This window comes from Benincasa hispida, chromosome 11 (assembly GCF_027475165.1).
Source record: "Benincasa hispida cultivar pf3 chromosome 11, pf3_genome.v1.1, whole genome shotgun sequence".
Lineage (NCBI taxonomy): Eukaryota > Viridiplantae > Streptophyta > Magnoliopsida > Cucurbitales > Cucurbitaceae > Benincasa > Benincasa hispida.
This window is the reverse complement of record NC_143488.1, coordinates 75,789,182-75,808,170: the sequence shown is the minus strand read 5'-3', so window position 1 is coordinate 75,808,170 and position 18,989 is coordinate 75,789,182. Positions and strand designations below refer to the sequence as shown.

The 18,989-nt window shown below is 37.7% G+C and overlaps 2 protein-coding genes across 5 annotated transcripts; one reads left to right on the top strand and one right to left on the bottom strand.

Annotated features, from left to right (window-relative positions):
* Positions 1-5,183: 5,183 nt before the first annotated feature.
* LOC150032902 (uncharacterized) lies at positions 5,184-7,965 on the bottom strand. Its single transcript, XM_090307075.1, has 6 exons — positions 7,608-7,965; positions 6,567-7,221; positions 6,404-6,461; positions 6,231-6,301; positions 6,007-6,144; positions 5,184-5,259 (listed from the first exon to the last, which is right to left on the bottom strand). Exons 1-6 carry the CDS (start codon positions 7,963-7,965, stop codon positions 5,184-5,186), a joined length of 1,356 nt encoding a protein of 451 aa, XP_090163201.1.
* A 3,797-nt stretch (positions 7,966-11,762) lies between these two features.
* Positions 11,763-18,771, top strand: LOC120090466 (carbon catabolite repressor protein 4 homolog 1-like). Of its 4 annotated transcripts, none has more exons than XM_039048152.2 (12): positions 11,763-12,476; positions 14,291-14,981; positions 16,204-16,290; positions 16,411-16,494; positions 16,576-16,665; positions 16,764-16,850; positions 17,462-17,515; positions 17,609-17,700; positions 17,846-17,960; positions 18,105-18,252; positions 18,344-18,497; positions 18,589-18,771. In XM_039048152.2, exons 1-11 carry the CDS (start codon positions 12,319-12,321, stop codon positions 18,487-18,489), a joined length of 1,752 nt encoding a protein of 583 aa, XP_038904080.1. In that variant the 5' UTR covers positions 11,763-12,318; the 3' UTR covers positions 18,490-18,497; positions 18,589-18,771. The 4 variants fall into 4 exon arrangements, with proteins under 4 accessions (XP_038904080.1, XP_038904078.1, XP_038904079.1 ...); XM_039048150.2 differs by having other exon boundaries at positions 18,584-18,771; XM_039048151.2 differs by having other exon boundaries at positions 18,344-18,501.
* The last annotated feature ends 218 nt before the right edge of the window (positions 18,772-18,989 follow it).

Here is an 18,989-nt window from a genome sequence, read left to right as displayed (position 1 = left end):
TCATTTGCCCGCACCCAATGCTCATATGCCTCCCAAATGTTTCGAGTGGAATTTTGAGTTAGGAATGGAGGACATTTCTCTACCAAAACAAATCGTAATTCATCAATGATCAGAACTGTATTGAGTGTTGTTTTCTATGTGATGTAGTTATCGCCAGTTAATTTGTTGGTGGTGAGCGTATTTAGAGTTTCATAAGTCATATCGTTTATATTGCTGAAACATATTATTTATTTATATTAGTAATCCATGCATTACCCATTTTAGAAAAACCAATTAAATTTAGCAAAATTATTTATTGCATCCTATGTTACATCTATTTTTGCAATAATGTTTCAGGGAGACAGGGTGAAAACAACCATAGAGTGATCAGATACCCCTTCACTGAAATGAGAACATCTCAACCAGTATATAGAAACAACTCGTTGTTCCCATAATTATTAGTCACCATAGTTCAGTTAAAAAATTGTTAATTAGCTTAATATTTACTTGTAAGTGTAACCCCTCATTTTAGATTCTAGAGTGCCATCCCAATGAGCCAACTGTAGGGAAAAACCGAATGGGGAAAAAACTAAAGCAACCCTATCTATTTCTGGAGTTTGAGTAAAGAGTCATGCAAATACTATCCGTAGGGGAAGACAAGCAAAGGTGCCTCGAGGCTGAACTTGAAAATTTACTACAAACTAATAAGAGAGACCATTGGATGTATTGACACACATCTCACTCCCACTTACTATAAACACTCTCTTCATTCACCTTGGTATTGACCCATACAAACATTACCCGTAGAGGAATACAAGTAAAGGTGTCTCAAGGCCGAGTATAGGTATCATGGTGTGAACTATGAGGGAGAAACGTGAAAAAATAATTAAGTATCATATACCCCATTTTCCTCCTATTGAGTGTTTTACCTAGGGTTAACTTAACTTAGGAAAAATGCGGCTACTTATTTTTACTAAGTGATTGTTTAAGTTTTCCCAATAGTAACACTTACTTTGGATAGTTAAACAACTTTGATCAATGTTCATTAAACATTTTAATAAACTTTAATCAACAATTGCATGCTTGTAGCAAATCTATGTAATTCACCTTCCAAGTCAGTTCCCCGGTAAGGATGTTATGTTTTCATAAGCTTAAATACCCAGCCTAGATAGAACCATCCTTAAAAAAAAAAGTCTTTTATAGACACATTTGCTGCAACTTTAATCTTTTAATCCTATTAAACTAATTTCTAATTATACTAGAAATATTGTGAACTTAGTTCTATGTGAATCATATTTTGAACTATTTGAGAAAATGATTTTAACCTAAGTTTGCATGTAATTTTTTTATTATTGATTTTAATTTCTAGTTTCATTTAATTATAACAATTATAAAATCAAATGAAATAAATTAAAACCATACATTGCATTTGAAATCATACTTAGAAAAAGTATAACAATTATAAAATTACCTAAAGTAATGACATGCTTCATGTAGTTTCATTTCATTACTCAACATACATAACATTTATATACTAAAGTAATGAAATTAATAAAGACATTCATCCAAACATGCTTACTATATATTATAACAATAATAATATAAATGATACATGATAATGTCATTAATGCATACATTATATATTATAACATTTATATTATATGATGCATGAGCATGCTATAAAGTTAAATCATGCAACCATATTATAACATTTATAATACTTATGATACGTGATTAAATGCATAACCTATGGTGAAATTTTCTCTGTGGCATACATTATGACATATAAAAAAAAAATCATACATAAAATGCATAATTTTAAGACTAACAAGTGATCCGAGATTGGACTCCTAAACAATTAATTAAATTAATATAACTTTTATATTAATTTAATTAATTAGAAAAATAATTATTACATAAAATTAATAGCTGAATAACTAGGAAAAAAGCCAGACCGCCGAACTGCAACTGAACCGAACCAATATCGCGAACCACTGATGAATTAGATGCAAACCGCATGTTTCTTCGCGTTTAGAAGTGTCGCAACATTATGCTCTAGCGTTGCGACACTACGGAAAAAATCTCTATTCACCTCTTTGCAACGTTGCAATGCTGCTATACCGTCACCTACTGTAGAGTGGCAATCTCCGATTTTGCTTCGATTTGGGCCTCAAATTCTTCAAAAAGTTGTTAGAAAACTCATGAATGACATGGAATTAAACAAATACAGACTATATTGCATATTTATGCCTAAAACAATGGGCCCTTACAAACCAATTTGTAAAGAAAACGCAATAAAATCTATAGTTCAATCCCGAAAACATCCAAAAATTGTAAAACTCATACATTCATCAACATAAATGCATATAATTTGTAGTACCCACCATAACGAATTTTAATTCTAAAAATTAAAATTTGGAAACAAAAAATGCCGCTCTAATACCACATGAAAATTTATGAAAGCCCGCAACGGAATTGAGATCATTTCCCAATTTTAATTTATACAAAATATAAAATTACAGAAACCTAGTTATGCATTTTAAATCAGGAAAAATAATTTTTACAACATGCTTCTTAAAATAGTAAAGAAGAGGAATTAAAATTTTCATGACCTAACCTTTGAAGTCACCACTCTTCACGAATTTCCTCTCAATCGGTCACAAACAAACCTCGAATTACGAACACGCAAAAAACACAGCAACACCAAATCTCTATATGGTTGGACACCACCAACAATGAGACCTTCGTATTCTCCTTAGGGTGAGAATATGAGCAAGAGTTGTGTGCTTTGCTCTTAACTATGGAAAAAAAACGAGAAGAGAGGGAAAACTTATGGGGTTCGTATGTTGGGGAAGCGTTAACCAGGGAAGAAGATGAACTTAATCCAAAACCTCCCACTCCCACGATTGGTAATGAGAGAATCCCAATTGAGCTATAGAGGGGATTTTATCATATATAGTTAATTCCCTCAATTAATTTCAAATTTCAAATTAATCCAAAATTAATTTGATTCTCAATAATCCCAATTGAGCTATAGAGAAGATTTTATGGACCTGTAGATTGAAGCTCTAATGGTACTGGGATAATTAATTAAACTTCTTTAATTAAATTACCCAACTTCCATTAACTATCAATCACTCTACTAAAGACCAACAACTACACTCTTCACATTATAAACACATTTCTTGTCCATTGGATATTACTAGTCAACAGTGTGACGACCCTTCACAAATTGCTCGTAAGACAAGTTGGCCCAAAATAACCGTTTACCCCCTGTAGTTACATCTAACTCCTTAAGTACCACTGGTCCCTCTAATGAACAATAATTCAGAGTCCAATTATGACCAAACCTCTCTTGGGCCAAGAGAGGATGTGATGCCACATTGTTCAAGCCCTAGAATCAGTCCTTAAGGGAGCAATTTATCTACTTACCCCAATATTAAGGAAAGAATGAATTTCGTCTCTATGTAGCTGTGTTTTCAACTCCCCAGTCAGACGAATCCCCAAAATAGTAGGCATATTGAGTCGGCAAACTGGCTACTCTCACCCATGTAAATCAAATGATCACTTTCATAGGTAGGAGTTCAAAGCTCACTCAGGATTCAGGTCATGTCATCTATGGTCATCCTGGTAAAATATTAATCTCTATTATTAACAGTGTTATATAATGAGACTATTCAGTTCGTGGTCCGGTCTTATGCAAACCCTTTCATATAGAACACCCCCGCTCACATGTCTCTACATGAATGATTAGGATCAGATCATTTGTAAAACTTTACAAAAATTGTAACATCTACAAAGCGGGGCGTATTCGTAGTGTCACCAGGATAAGGTACCTAACCTTATTCATTTACTACAGATCGTTCAGGTTATCACTTAAACATAATCCATCTATTTGTCTTTATATACATGTTTAAGCTATAAAAGATAACCTTGGATGTTTGTTTACTGGTCTTGTGGGTTAATGCTACTAAATGTCAAATAAAATACCTCGTATTTTATTAAATAAATAAACTGTTTGTATAATACAATTACAAACTACAGGATCCATGAGATTTAGGGCATCAACCCCAACGCTTCAAACTTCAATTACCATAAACTTTAGGAGTTAGGGAGTCTTCTGATTGTTTGGAGAATTATCTCTAGGACTTATGGAGTATAAATTTTTTCCACCTCAAATGAAGGATAACTCTTCTATTATAGAGTTTTCAAGTGGGTTTTATGGGCTTGAGCTTAGTTGATGCATGAACCTAGCTCTTGGACCCAACTAATTGAATTTGGAGCTTATTTGACATACAAGTCAAATTAAGCCTATTTTTAGGGCGCAATTAGACTTTAGCCCAAACAATAATATAAAATTAGATCAAATTATTTTATCTAATCCAACGGTCATAATGAAAACACGTGGCATCATTATGGTTGGTCAGTTTCTGTCTTCAATTTCAATTTAGGACACATTTTAACTAGGGGCGTTCGAGGTTGGGTTGAGTTGGGTTGAAGGACTTTTTAGACCTAACTCAATTGTTTGGGTTGTAAATTTATTCAACCCAAATAACCCTTATTAGAAAATGAACCCAACCCAACCTAACCATGATATATTTGGGTTTGATTGGTTCAAGTTACTCAGTTCATTTATTTAAAATTTTGTTCTAAAAAGAAGTAAAATGTAAATACGTAAAAATTTGATTTAATTATTTTCATATATTGAATTAAGATTAACAACTCAATTTTCATTTATATAATGATTTTTTTTTCAAAGTGCTAGAAACCATTTTTAAGAGTTGTTGGAGAATAAAATTTTCAAATGAAATTAAATCAAACAAAAATCAATATATGTATAGATAATTGTATTATAAGTAACAAAAAAAAAATTTAAGTTAATAATAAGTTCGGGTTGGTTTGGTTTATATTAGGTGAACCCATGAACTAACCCAACTCAAAAAATAAAATTTTCATTTATTTAAACTGAACTCGACTCAAATGGGTTGATTGGTTTTTTCGGGTCATCTGATCATCATATTTTTTTAGCACCCCTAATGTTAACCTTTAATTGATCACAATTTTGATGATTTGTAATTCCGTCATTGGTTTGAAAAATGATGTGACAGTTTGTGATTGTTCCAATTTTATTATATATTTTTTTTAAGAATAGGTGATATTATTATACAACAACAAGGGGGATCTCACAACTCGGGATCAAGGCATCAAAGCAACAAAGTACAAGCAAAGACGGGACTCGCCCGAAACGAAGCCAAAACAAACGCAAACGGCACCATCCATCTGGGAGAAAAACAGAGAAAAGAAAAAAAAAAAACCAACAACCTGAGGCCAACAACAAAACAAAGAACAACGACAAGAACAAAAAGATGAAAAACATTTGTAAACGCACTAGATAAGACTAAGAAGATCAAATCGCTAGGAAGCAGCACGAGCACGATTCATAGAGATCATAAGGTGAAATAGAGAAGACATCGTCCTCGGAATACCCTCATGAAGTCACCGATTACACTTCTGCCAAATGTAGTAGATGGAAGCACACCAAAAAACACGAAACAACTTACTACGCACCCCCTTACCTGACCCCACTTGGTACACCCAAGTCAACTCAACATCCCAACCCGTCACCCGATGAGACAAACCTAACTGACGCAATACACCTGATCACACCTCTCTCCCAAACCCACAATAAAAAAATAGATGATCCCGCGACTCTACACCTCCCCCACATAGAAGACACCCCCCCTCTGACAACACACCCTAACTCCTCAACCAAACTCATGCACCCAACCTGTCCCTCACAGTTAACCATGCACAGAAGGAGTGACGTGGAATACCACCCCCATACCACAAAAGACCTACCCAAGACACCCTAGGATGACGAGGGCGCAAACTCTCCCACGCACTAGCGATAAAAAACAAACCACTAGCACTCGACACCCAAACCCAATAATCATCCCCCTCATCCTAGGCCCAACTGTCGGAATAAGACCCCAGATCTCAAGCAACTCTCATGATACTGTAGGCCACCTCCAACCTCCCTCACCATCCATAAACTCCGATAATTGTGCCCCCATACTACTCTCTGCATCGTAGACCACCGTAGACCCATATGAATCCATGATCGTACACCCCGCCAACCAAGGATCCCACCAAACAAAACATGACCTTCCATCACCCATCATCAAATGAACCAGATGCTTGAATCTATCCCTACAACGCAAGATAACCCTCGAGCACCAAGACCTCCCAACCTCACACCGAACAACCCACAAAAATCACCCACGCAAAAGATACGCCTCTGCCCACGCCACCCATAATGAGCCTGATTTAATTAAAAGAAGCCAGAACACTTCATAATAACAACCTGATTCCATGAAACCACATGTTTCACACCCAACCCCCTCTCACCCTTAGGCAAGCACACCTCATCCCATGCCACTCGCGCACCACCCCGACTCTCTGCACTTCCCTTCCATAAATAACTACGCAACAGATGATCAACCTCATGAGTTACACACGCAAGCAAGACGAAGATGCTACACCAAAACATCTGAAAGGACTGTGAGACAGACCTGACAAGCTACAACCTCCCAGTAAAAGAGAGGGACCGAGCCGTCCAACTTTTAATACGAGCTGTAATCCTCTGTGTCAAAGGTGCACAATCCATAGCCCTCAACCGACCAGCCAATAAAGGTAACCTCAGATACCTAACAGGCAGCGACCCAAGAGAGAAACCCATAAAGGCAACAAGCTCCTCCACCTCACTAGACTCCACATCTGCAAAAAACATGGAACTCTTCCCAACATTCACAACTAATCCAGACAACTCTGCAAACTCTGCCAGAACCTGCCTCACAAACTCCAAAGAACCCCTCTCAGTTGCATAGAAAATCATCAAATCATCTGCAAAAACCAAATGAGTCAAGCCCACACGCTCACATCGATCATGGAACTTAAACCACACATGAGGCTTATTCAACAACCTGGATAGGACCTCCATCACCATCAGAAACAAAAAAGGAGACAATGGATCCCCCTGCCTCAACCCCTTCCTACCAGGGAAAACCCCCTCAGGCAAAGTAACACAAGCCCTCGTCCAACTAACAAACTGAAGGGGCATACCTATAGCAAGCAACACACCAAACAGAAAATCCCAATTGACCGAATCATACGCCTTCTGAAGATTAACCTTCAACACACAACGTGACTTCCCTCTGCCCACCTTATAGCCCCCCACAGCTCCTGACACAATAAAATGTTATAAAAAATCGACTTATCAGGAACAAACACAGACTGGTTACCTTACCATTAATGAAATAAGGCAACCACAACTGCAATCTCTCAGGTAGGACCCTCGAGATACACTTATACACAACATTGCAACAAGAAATAGGACGAAAGTTCTCCATATGTTCAGCTCTCTGCCTCTTTGGGATAAGAGTAATAGCAGTAGAGTTAACTCCACCCGACAGATAACAGGGCTAAAAAAAATTCAAAACAGCGTCACATAAATCATCCCCAACCACACTTCAAGTTGCTCTATAAAAATCCACTGAAAACCCATCAGGCCCAGGAGCCTTCCCAGACTTCAACGAGAATAAAGCCTTTTGAATCTCATCCCGACTCACTGGGCAACCAAGCGCCTCCACCCCTTCTGGCCTCTACGGGCCAGCTGAACTGCACAATATCCCCAATCTCGGCAGTAAGATCCCTATACCCTACTCGTCGAGACCCCAAACTACCATGAAAGAAATCCACTGCCACCCCCGACACCCTGTCATGCACCGTCTGGCGAGTCCTCTCAGCATCCACAACTGAGAATAAACCATTGCAACCGCGGTGAGAGCGAACACAACGATGAAAAAACGTTGTGTTCATATCACCTAACTCCAACCATCTAACCCTAGCCTTCTGTCGGAGTGAATCCTCCTCCAATCTAGCTACTGAACAGAACACCTCAGTGGCCTGAGTCGCCTTCGCACACATCGTCTCTGAAAAAAGATCCCTCTTCAACTCGCTTGAGCAGCTTCCATATTCTGTCTAGCAACCCGCACCTCATCAGATAACATCGAGATACGCCTACCAAACGAGGCACGTAAAACCCGCTTCACTACCTTCAAATTTTGCACAAAGCTAACCATAAGGGACACATCTTCAGACATTCTCCACACTAACCTGATAGTATCAATAAAACCATCTGCCTTCGCCCAATGAGAAAAACAGTGGAACGTAGAAGGCAACCTACTCTTCGTCTCCCTTGTAGAATCCAGAAGAGGGCTATGATCAATAATTCCCCACTGTTCAACCCTAACCTCCGAATACGGAAAGGCCACCTTCCAGGCCTCATTAGTCAAACAGCGATCCAAATGATGCAAGATACCATTCCCCTAAACTTTACTAGTCCAAGTAAATCAATTACCTATCACACCCATCTCAACCAGATCCGCCTCCAACAACGCCCTATCAAACTCCTTCATCTCCCTCAAGCTAGGGCAATCACCAAGATCCTCCGAACTACTACAAATAGCATTAAAATCATCCACAAAAACTCAAAGGAGCTGCCACAAGGCACACACATCAATCAACTGGGTCCACAAGTTCCACTTATCACTCATGTGATTAGAGGCATACACAACACCAATATGTACCCTAGCACTAGATACAATATCCACCAAAGTACCAGAAATGAATTGATCCCCACTAACATCTAGAATAAAATCATAAACACTCTTCCACCACATCACCCAGATTCTCCCAACTCCCCTCACACTATAACTACTCACACAACTCCAAGCATCACCAAACCTATCCACCGTCATACCAAATTTTTCGTGACGAACCCTCGTCTTAAGCAAACAGCAGAAAATAACAGAGGAGGAGGATAGAAAATCCGCCACCACCCTACACTTGACTTGGTCATTCAACCCCCTAACATTCTAGGAACACCAGATCATGAAACTTGCAAGAAATCACACCTACCACCTCCCACTAGGCTTTTGCCCGAACTCCTAAACATCCCATCCACAACAGACAACGAATCAGAATCAGACTGCACTAAAGCCAGTGCCAACGAGTCTCCCCTCTCAACACTCAATACGTCAAACTGATTACGATCATCGATATGCTTAACAAATCTCGTAATCCCAGGGGAGCCATAAACTATTCTACTTCTCAAGGGCGTCGATCCCATACCCACCGCCACCTCTATGTTTTACACCTCCTCTATCACGCCAATGCCGGCTAACCATATTAAACTCGTCATCACACCCTACACTCCAATTCTCAAGCACTGGGCTAACTCCCTTCCCACCAATACTCAACTCCTGACCCTTTCTTACACTCTCAAGACCACCCTTCTCCCCCAAACACCCTTCATTAACCGCCACAATACTCAAATCCTGACCCTTTACCACACCTTGTTTCTCACGCATAGCCCCATAATGCCCAAAAGAGTCACAATAAGCACACTTACGAAGCTTCCATTCATACACTACTGGAATGATAAACTCCTGACCCCGAATTCTAACAGTGACTGAAGGGGGCAAAAACGAATCACCATCCACTGAATACAAACTCTCGCATATGATAATTGACGTCGCTCTCTGGTTGTAACATAAAAAGAAACAGGCTTACCCACGACACTAGCCAACACTGCTAAACCCCTATCTATCCACAACTCCAAGGGAACACGCTCTAATTTAATCCAAATAGGAACAAAATAAAAAAAAAGGTTTCAGGAACAATACCTGGTGACCACTGTCGTAATAAGATGGGCTTACCACCCAAGTAACACGGACCATTCTCCAGCACCCAGTCTCGTGACTATGCCTTTTGAAATTTAAAGATAATCAATCCGTTCTCCAGTAAGGTAATAGTTGACATCTTTACGCGTCTTCTAATTCTCTAAATAAGGCAAAAAATATCAGAATACGGGAGTTTTGCATCCATAAACTGACCCACCAAAGATTTCTCCTATAAACAAACACCCGCATAAAGAACCTCCTCACAAGGCTCAACAATCACTTTATCATTTTCAATCAACCGGGGGAGGGAGGGCTCTAAATTTCCCCTCAAATTGGACTCAAAAGGGTCGCCCATGAATCCCCCCTTTTCAAATTGGAACGGATCCAACAGAATCAAACCGCTCCCCCAATGAACCTAATCGGTCCGTTTTTGAACCACACACCCCCGGTTGAACCGACGTTGGTTTGAACAAGCCATTCGCCACTTTCCCCTACTCCCCCTTTTCCAGCCCACTCTCATCTTGCAGCCCACTCAGCCCACTCCCATTAGGCCCACCTCTATCGCGCATACCACCCAACACCTTAGCCCCACTCACCCCACCTCCCTCAAAGTCCAACCCAAACACACCCCTCACAACTTGGGCCCCAACTCCACTAGAGCCTAGACTCCCCTGCCCACCACTTGACCCAATACCCAACCCTCCCAGTTCACCCAAATCCTGATTCTCCCCAACCCAGTTTGAATCTGGTTCTAGGTTATAGGACAGAGGCGTCTTCATCCCTTCGAGCGCCATCGGAACACCAATTGTCAAACTTCCCAGCCCAACTCCGATAACACTCCTCGCACCAAACCCTTCACCCTCCTCAGACCGACCATTAGACACCCCACACTTCTTCACCTCCAAATGAGCCACCAAACCCGAATCAACCTTCAGTTTAAGAAGATGAAAAGGTTGTCATGCCACACGAGCTCCATTATTCTCATTCAGTTTTAAAGACGACTGTCTACGCACCATCATCCCAGATCCAAACCCGATTAGAACCACAGACAAATCTCAATGAAATCGATCCACTCAAATCAACTATTATGGAAAAATCACAGCAGTGGTGCCCGAAAAAATCACCCAACACCTAACCGACAAAATCACCCAACACCCAACCGAAATCACAAAATCAAAGCGACCAAAACCTCACAATTGGTGACAACAGTGGTGACCGAAAGACCCACCCAACACCTCGATTGGTGATGACAAAGCTGAGATGGTTGATATAGAGTGGCTACCAGCAGACAAAAACTCAGAGTGGTGACGACGAAACCTCACGAGATCGCGCGGGGAAAAGACTCCCGGAGACATGGTAGCACGATCAACGAGACTAACCGTGGTTGGAGGTCACACATAGATGTGCAGTGGCTAGGCCTTTTAACATAAGCCTCATTTGACACAAGCGTTTTATTTATTTATTTTTTTAAATTTTTATTCGAATGATTTGATTATCTCTTAATTTCAAATTTTAATTTAAATATAAAAATATATATTTTAAAATTTCAGATAAACCCCTCTAATTTTTTTTTAATATTCCTTTTTGTTTCTTTTTTATTTAAATGATTTAATTAGCCTCATACTTTTAAATTTTAATTTAACAATTTTTTCAATTATTTTTAAAATTAGGTGATTATCGTCTTTAAAAAAGATTCTATTTACTTATTTTGAATTAGATGATCTAATCAATTTTCTTAATTTCAAATTTTAATTTAATCTTTAATAATATACATATATTTTTGCTCAAATTTAGGTCAAGTATATATAAAGTTGTGAAAAGGTACAACGTTTGCAGAATTCTTTTGAAAAACAATTTTAAAACGAAACCTTAATAAAAGATAGAAACATGTGCTTTTATAATAAAAATTGATATCTCATCTACCAACTAAGAAGTCTGTGATTCAAACTCCCACCTCCAATTTATACAAAAAAAATTAATATCTTACCCATTAAATTATAGTCTTGACCTATAATTCTCTAGTCTAAGAGAAAGCGAATTAGCAAAAGACGGAAATTGTCACATAATATATGATATAGCGAGAGGATAAATTAAACAGAAAGAAGAAGAAGAAGTCGTAGTACTATATAAACCCCCTAACAATCTCTCCTTTCTTCACGCCCCCTCTCCCCAGCTTCTCTTCTCTCTCAAAAAAGGCATTAAAATCGCAACAAATTCAACCAAAATTTTCAAGATCATTTTCACTTCTTCTGTAAAACCCTAATCAACATCGATCTCTTCTTCTTCTTCTTCTTCTTCTTCTTCTTCCTTTCCTCCACTCATTTTCTTCGATTTTCCGATTCCATTTCCATTCTTCTCCTCTCAAGATCCGCAGATACTTCGTCTAATTCTCGATTTCTGAAAGCCTTTTTCTTCTTCTTCTTCTTCTCTTGTTGTTGAAGTCTGGCGGTTTTCGACTTCGTGTAAATGGCGGATCCGCCAGGTATCCGCTTTCTTTACGCCTTTTGTGATATTCGTAAAGCTGCTGCGAGTGTTTTCGGTTTCTCTTGTTTGGTAGACTTGCCGTGCTGTGCTGACGATTGACGAGAGTTGAAGTATGCTGAGCGTGGTACGCGTGCACTTGCCTTCTGATATTCCTATTGTAGGCTGTGAACTCACGCCCTACGTTCTCCATCGACGCCCTGATAAGAATATAAGTACTGACGATGTATCTGAATCGGCTCCTCTTGACGGTCAATTCCTGAGATACAGATGGTAAGTTCCAGTGATGATTTCTTAAGCGTGTTGCGGAATATGAATTGGTTCTTGGTCTGTGGTACTGTTGTTTCTTGGCTGTTTACTACTCTACAGTGTCTTGACTATTGGTCGTGGTGCTTCAACTGGATGCGTTTGGGGTTTAGTGGTCTTTTCTTTAACTTCGAACTTGTTTTAGTGAATTAGTGCTACCCTCGAAACAGCTTGTATTCTAAATTGACGTGTATTTGACTGTATTATTCTTTCTTTTTGTCTTTTGTATAGTAAGATAAGATTAGTGTTTTAAACGCCTTTTCTAGTGTTCTCTCATCTATCTTCCCATTATTAGGAAAAATGGCCATGGTTACGATTTATGAATGCAGCAAATAATTTGAATGAAATTGTCAGCTTGATTATATAAAGATGTCAATTGTTGTATTCTACTGGATCAGTATTTTTATACATGTCCAAAGGCGTTACTGCCCTTTGTTTGTTTGTTTTTAAATTAGTTTGGAAAGCTAGTGAAGAGTGTGTGTTGCAGATAGAGAATTTAATACTTAGAAATTTACTCTGTTTTTTAATTGGTTATGTTGGTTCCTTTTAGAACCTGATATTTCTTGGAAACTAGCATAAATTTATAATGAGTAAATCTTGGGAGCATCATGCTGGGTTGAATACAATCACAACTACTTAGTGTAGTTTCAATTCTTATCTTTTATAAGAATTCAAAATTTGAACAAAAAGCTGAAAATTTAGGGCACATGAATCAAGCTTTTTCCGTCGGAATTTTGTTGAACTTTTGTGCAGTGGATTTGTAAATGATTAATTGTCAGAAAGAAGACAATTTTAGATAGATATATGAATTGATTGTCTTTTCCTCATAACAATATCGTTTTCTTCTTTCTCTTCTTCTATGTTTTTTTATATGAAGGTGAGGTTGAGAAATTTGAACCTAGGACTGGATAAAACCTTTAAAACTAATATGGGTTTGTGAATTATGCTGTTAGTAGTAGGCATATGTTCTCTTGTAGGGATCAATGTTGCACAATAGTCTTTTGAGGCAAAAGTGGGAAACACAAAAAGTGATTTTTTTTCAGAAGTGCACAATTAAAGCAAAAAACAAAATTTTAGAATATGAATGAATGATGACTGATGAGATAATGAGGAATTAAAACAATGAGAACTTGAAAATGAAGGCTTTTTCTCAACATCGTTCTTATATGTATATATTTATTCTGATGTGTGTGCCTCTTTGTGCCAAGACGCACCACAAGTAAGGTGCACTGACTACACCCTACAGACTTCTAGGCATACACTTTAAATCACTGGTGGGGATGACTTAATTAGGCTATTGAAATTTGTTTAGTGTTTTGTTGAGGGTTTTTCTTTTTTGAAGGCTCTCTTCTGATTTTGACTATTGCAATTTTTCTTGTTCTGGAATAAACTGTTTTATGGTAGTTCATGCCAACTATTAAGCTGTTTTAAGTCAGGATTCCAATTCATATGTAATTGCAAGATGTTTTTCTGGATTGTGTATGGATTTAATGCCCTCTAAATTTCTAATGTTTCTACGTATTGATGAAATTGATGGTGAAGCATTGATTGTGTTGATAAAATCCTGGTGCCGTGGAGGCAGAACGTGGCCCTAAATGTTATTTCCATTTTAACATTTTCCCCCCTATGGGAAATGACAGTTCATTTTGACAATCTAATATTTTAACTTATCTGCAATACCTTTTTTTCTCTCCATCGGAATTAAGAATTACTATGGTTTGACTTTCTTTTTGTGAAAAGGATGCTGCTGATGTTAAACTTAATACAACAAATCTTTTCAGGTATCGCTTACAAAGTGATAAAAAAGTTGCTGTTTGTAGTGTACATCCTTCTGAGCAGGCCACTTTACAATGTTTAGGTTGTGTTAAAGCCAAAATCCCTGCTTTTAAAAGTTACCATTGCACCACCAAATGCTTCTCCGATTCTTGGCAGCATCATCGTGTTCTACATGACCGTGCTGCAAGTGCTATGAATGAAAATGGCAATGAAGAGGAAGAGTTATTTGGACGCTATAATAACAACAACAACAACAATAATTCAGCAGCTGTTACGCAAAAGACAGGTGTGGAAACTTGGTTGGAAGTAGGACGGTGTAAGAGTTACACACCAACTGCTGAAGATATTGGCCAGGTCCTCAAGTTTGAATGTGCTGTTGTTGACATGGAAACCATGTTACCTGTGGCGTCTCCACTTACTGTATTAACTTCTCGGGTCATTCCAGCTCCATCCCCTAGTCCACGTCATGTCATACCTGTTAATGGGGTTGATGTCATGGGAAAACTGGATTTGGATGGTCGAGTATCATCGTCAGGAACGTTTACAGTGCTTTCCTACAATATTTTGGCTGATGTATATGCCACAAGTGAATCATTCAGTTATTGCCCATCATGGGCTCTATCATGGCCATATCGCCGACAAAATCTTCTTCGGGAAATAGTAGGCTATCGTGCAGATATAATTTGTCTTCAGGAGGTACATATCACTCTGTCTTCATGTCTGCGAATAAATATATACTTTCGGCTAACTATTGCGTCAGTGCCATGTGGAATTCTAGATGTTTTCTTTGATGCAAGTGATATTTTCTGAGCTTTTTTTTTCTTTGAAAGGTGTTATTCTAAGCATTTTTTTAGTATGTTATTCTTATCATTTTAGTTATTCAGAATCTTGCAATTTCTTTTATCTATTTTGAATTCAATAAAAAAAGCAGTACGTATTTTGTAGCTGTTTGATTACATGTTTAATAAAACACATATGATAGATGATAATAAGTAGATATGATATTTGGTTACACTAGCTGTAGTGCTATGAGGACTCCATTTGGTGCTGTGTATGGATGTCTTAAAAGTGTATATATATTTTTTAATTTTTCAACATGTGTATGCATTTACAGGACTATAATTTATAAGTTTATTATTTATAAGAATATTTCATTTGGTATTGATTTTATAAATTTGTTTGAAAGATCTGGTACTGTTATGCTGTATATAAAGTAAAATTTTATTATTATAACCAATGCAAGTGTTTATCATTTAGTATTATTTTTATAAATTCTTTAAATGATTTGCTATGTTGACTAAAAGATCCTAGGCCACATCACGTGTATTAGTTTTCCATAGGACCCAAGTCATAGACTCATAACATTCAGTTGTTCAATTTGATTCATCTTCTAGAGGATGAATTCTAGTTATACGATGATAATTGGTTCAAACCTCAATGTTTCTCTATGGGCTTTGATGACGAAGTTTTCTTTGTAATTGCACTTTAGGTCTTATATTATTTGATTGGAAATATCTTTCTGTTGTGGGCTTTATTTTTGTGTACCATTCTTTTCGTGTTTTTCTAAATGAAAGTTTGGTTCATAAAAAATTAGGACGACAATCAAACTTATTTCTTGTTTTATCCCAATAAGACGTGGGCTTCAAAATAGTGAGAGATGTAAAAGATGGGTCTAACGAAATTATAACGAAGTTCTAGTCTCTCTCTCTCTCTTCCCTGGATAAAATCTTTCTAGTCTTAAAACCTTTCTTGTCTTTTTTGTTTATTGTTTTAGAAGTCATTGCCATTTTTAACTTCACAACATTGGAATGTAACAACCGACAACATTGTGAAAATTTTGTAAATCTCTTTAATGTGTTTTTTTTTGGGTCAAATATCGAATGCTGTGTTTGAACTAGGCCTTGTCTTCTGTGAACAGGTTCAGAGTGATCACTTTGTGGAATTTTTTGCTCCTGAACTTGACAAACATGGTTATCAGGCACTTTATAAGAGAAAAACCAACGAGGTTGATTTCACACTTATCGTTTGCAGTATACTCCTCACATATATCTATCTATCTATCTATCTATATATATAAATCTGAAGGTCTATCTGTATTCTCATCATCTGTATTTATCTTTTTCAGGTCTACAATGGGAACATTCAAACTATTGATGGCTGTGCAACATTTTTCCGTAGAGATAGATTTGCACATGTCAAAAAATATGAGGTTAAGAAGTGTTTGAGGAAGTGTTTTTACTTCTTTACAACGTGTGTATTGCATCCTAACCATACTTTGGTGTGTTTTCAGGTTGAGTTCAACAAAGCTGCACAATCTTTGACTGACCCAGCGACTATTCTAACTGCTCAAAAGAGAAATGCTTTAAACAGATTAATCAAGGTGATTTTCTTGTGCTTCTTTTCCCCCTCCCATCCAGGCAATTGATTGCACAGGGTGTTGTGAAGTAATACATTATTCTGTTCTGCACCGGTTGTTAGGATGATGTTGCTCTGATCGTAGTTCTTGAATCAAAATTCAGCACTCCCACGGTTGACAATCCAGGAAAAAGGCAGCTCGTTTGTGTGGTAAGAGTTCTTGAATGTTAGTCTATTTGGGGCATTGTTTCTATGGTTTGATTTTGTTGTCTTTAATATAAATTGCTAGTTATATTTTTGATGAGGCTTGTTTATTTTCTGTCAGCCTATTTTCTCTCCCTAAATGTTCTCTTTTAGATGTCCTAATGAAGCAGTGTGTGCGTGCCTTCTTGTGCAACGCTGCACAAAAGCCTACTTTTCCGTGAGCTTATTGGGTTACTGAGTGTCCAAAACCTTGCAAATTTAGGTATTCTTAGACTGTTAGCGCCTTCTTGTGCAACGCTGCACAAAAGCCTACTTTTCTGTGAGCTTATTGGGTTACTGAGTGTCCAAAACCTTGCAAATTTAGGTATTCTTAGACTGTTAGACATTACATGGGTTTTGATTGTCTCGAGACACTTGTGGTTTCTGTTTCAAAATTTCAACCTTGATGTTTGATATGCTACTCTACAAACAGTGTCATACAGTTGAATTTTTTGGTTTCTTAGTATAATTTAGGCTGAATTTTCTTTAGGGGGGTCAAGCTTGCAATTTCCTACCTCTTCTCCCTTGCTTAGATATATTCCAGTGTTGATGAACATTTCATATTAACTTCTTATCAGGCTAATACGCATATTAACGGGAATCAAGATTTAAAAGATGTCAAGCTCTGGCAGGTAATTTGATTTATGTTATACTGTCTCATGTTTTCCTTCAGTTTCCTTCCCTCGAATATGAATCTAAATCTTGTTTATCATTCTGGAAACTAGGTGCATACTCTATTGAAAGGACTGGAGAAAATAGCCGTGAGTGCAGATATTCCAATGTTGGTCTGTGGAGATTTTAATTCTGTTCCTGGAAGGTTTGTTTTTTCTGCATAGTTTCTAATTGCATTTACTGACAAATAGTACCATACGATTATGTCATAGATCTGTTCGATTATTTTTTTGGATAAAAAGATATGTTCAATTAATTACCTTAGTAATTGAACTTTGTTGCACTTGCAGTGCCCCACATCATCTTCTTGCTAGGGGGAAGGTAGAACCAACACATCCGGATTTAGCCGTAGATCCTCTAAATCTATGTCAACCACATAGCAAATTGTCACATCAGCTACCTTTGGTAAGCCTTCTTTCAACATTGTCAATGTATGTAAATCAGTCTGTCCATATTACAACTTTATGATTTTGGTCAAGAAGCATTAAGTGGAGGTTAGTTCTGGAGTTACCTTCTGGGTCGTATATCTAAATGACGATTTGTCCACAGGTTAGTGCTTACTCCTCCTTTGCAATAAAGGGAGTTGGCATCGGTTTAGATAAGCAGAGGAAAAGACTGGATCCTACAACAAATGAACCCTTATTTACGAATTGTACTAGAGATTTTATTGGAACCCTGGACTACATTTTCTACACAGGCATGCTCGGCCTTCTGATCGCTGCTCATTTTATTGAACTGGGATGTTTTCTTTACCTTTTCTAAATAGTTATTTTCTGTTTCTTCTCCAGCGGACACTCTAACAGTGGAATCTTTGTTAGAGCTCTTGGATGAGGAGAGCTTGAGGAAAGATACAGCACTACCATCCCCAGTGTGGTCCTCCGATCATATAGCACTTCTTGCCGAGTTTCGGTGCAAATCTCGGCCCAGACGTTAACCGATAGTGTAGGTAACTCCTTTTTCCTTTTCTATCTTATGCATATGCTTTCGTTGCAGGAAAAGTCAAGTCTAATTAATTATGTTGTGTATAGATCAGGTGTGTGTGGCATCGAAGCAAAAGATGCAGAAGTAAAGAAAAGAGGGGTTGGTAAAAATATTAAGAATGGTGGTGTGGCGGATCATGCGGTGTTAAATCATCCTCATTATGATCTGCATTTGTATTTGTGGTACCTTCTTCTTCATCTCATAGTAAAAGTTTTTAATCTTTTCATGCCTTAAATCAGCCCCTCCCTTTGCTGCAATCAATCACACACACCTCTTTCTTTTTTACAAACTCTATACCAATCTCAAATACACAATCCTCACTCTCTCTGTAGTGCTTCTTTCTAAGAGAGATGCCTGAATGGCCTTTTCAATGTCATTTTCTTTCAACTTTAGTCCGTTTTCTTTTTGTTTAAAGGACATAGGGTTAGACAATATAAGTATTTATGCGCGCAA

Coding starts and splice junctions, on each gene's coding strand:
- LOC120090466 (XM_039048152.2), top strand. CDS start 12,319: ATGCTGAGCGTGGTACGCGTGCACTTGCCTTCTGATATTCCTATTGTA. Junction 16,851..17,461: donor AAAGGCAGCTCGTTTGTGTG/GTAAGAGTTCTT, acceptor ACTTCTTATCAG/GCTAATACGCATATTAACGG. Junction 17,701..17,845: donor TTTAATTCTGTTCCTGGAAG/GTTTGTTTTTTC, acceptor TTGCACTTGCAG/TGCCCCACATCATCTTCTTG.
- LOC150032902 (XM_090307075.1), bottom strand. CDS start 7,965: ATGTGTGCGAAGGCGACTCAGGCCACTGAGGTGTTCTGTTCAGTAGCT. Junction 6,302..6,403: donor CGCGAGTGGCATGGGATGAG/GTGTGCTTGCCT, acceptor TAATTAAATCAG/GCTCATTATGGGTGGCGTGG. Junction 5,260..6,006: donor GATGGTGAGGGAGGTTGGAG/GTGGCCTACAGT, acceptor TTTTTCTCCCAG/ATGGATGGTGCCGTTTGCGT.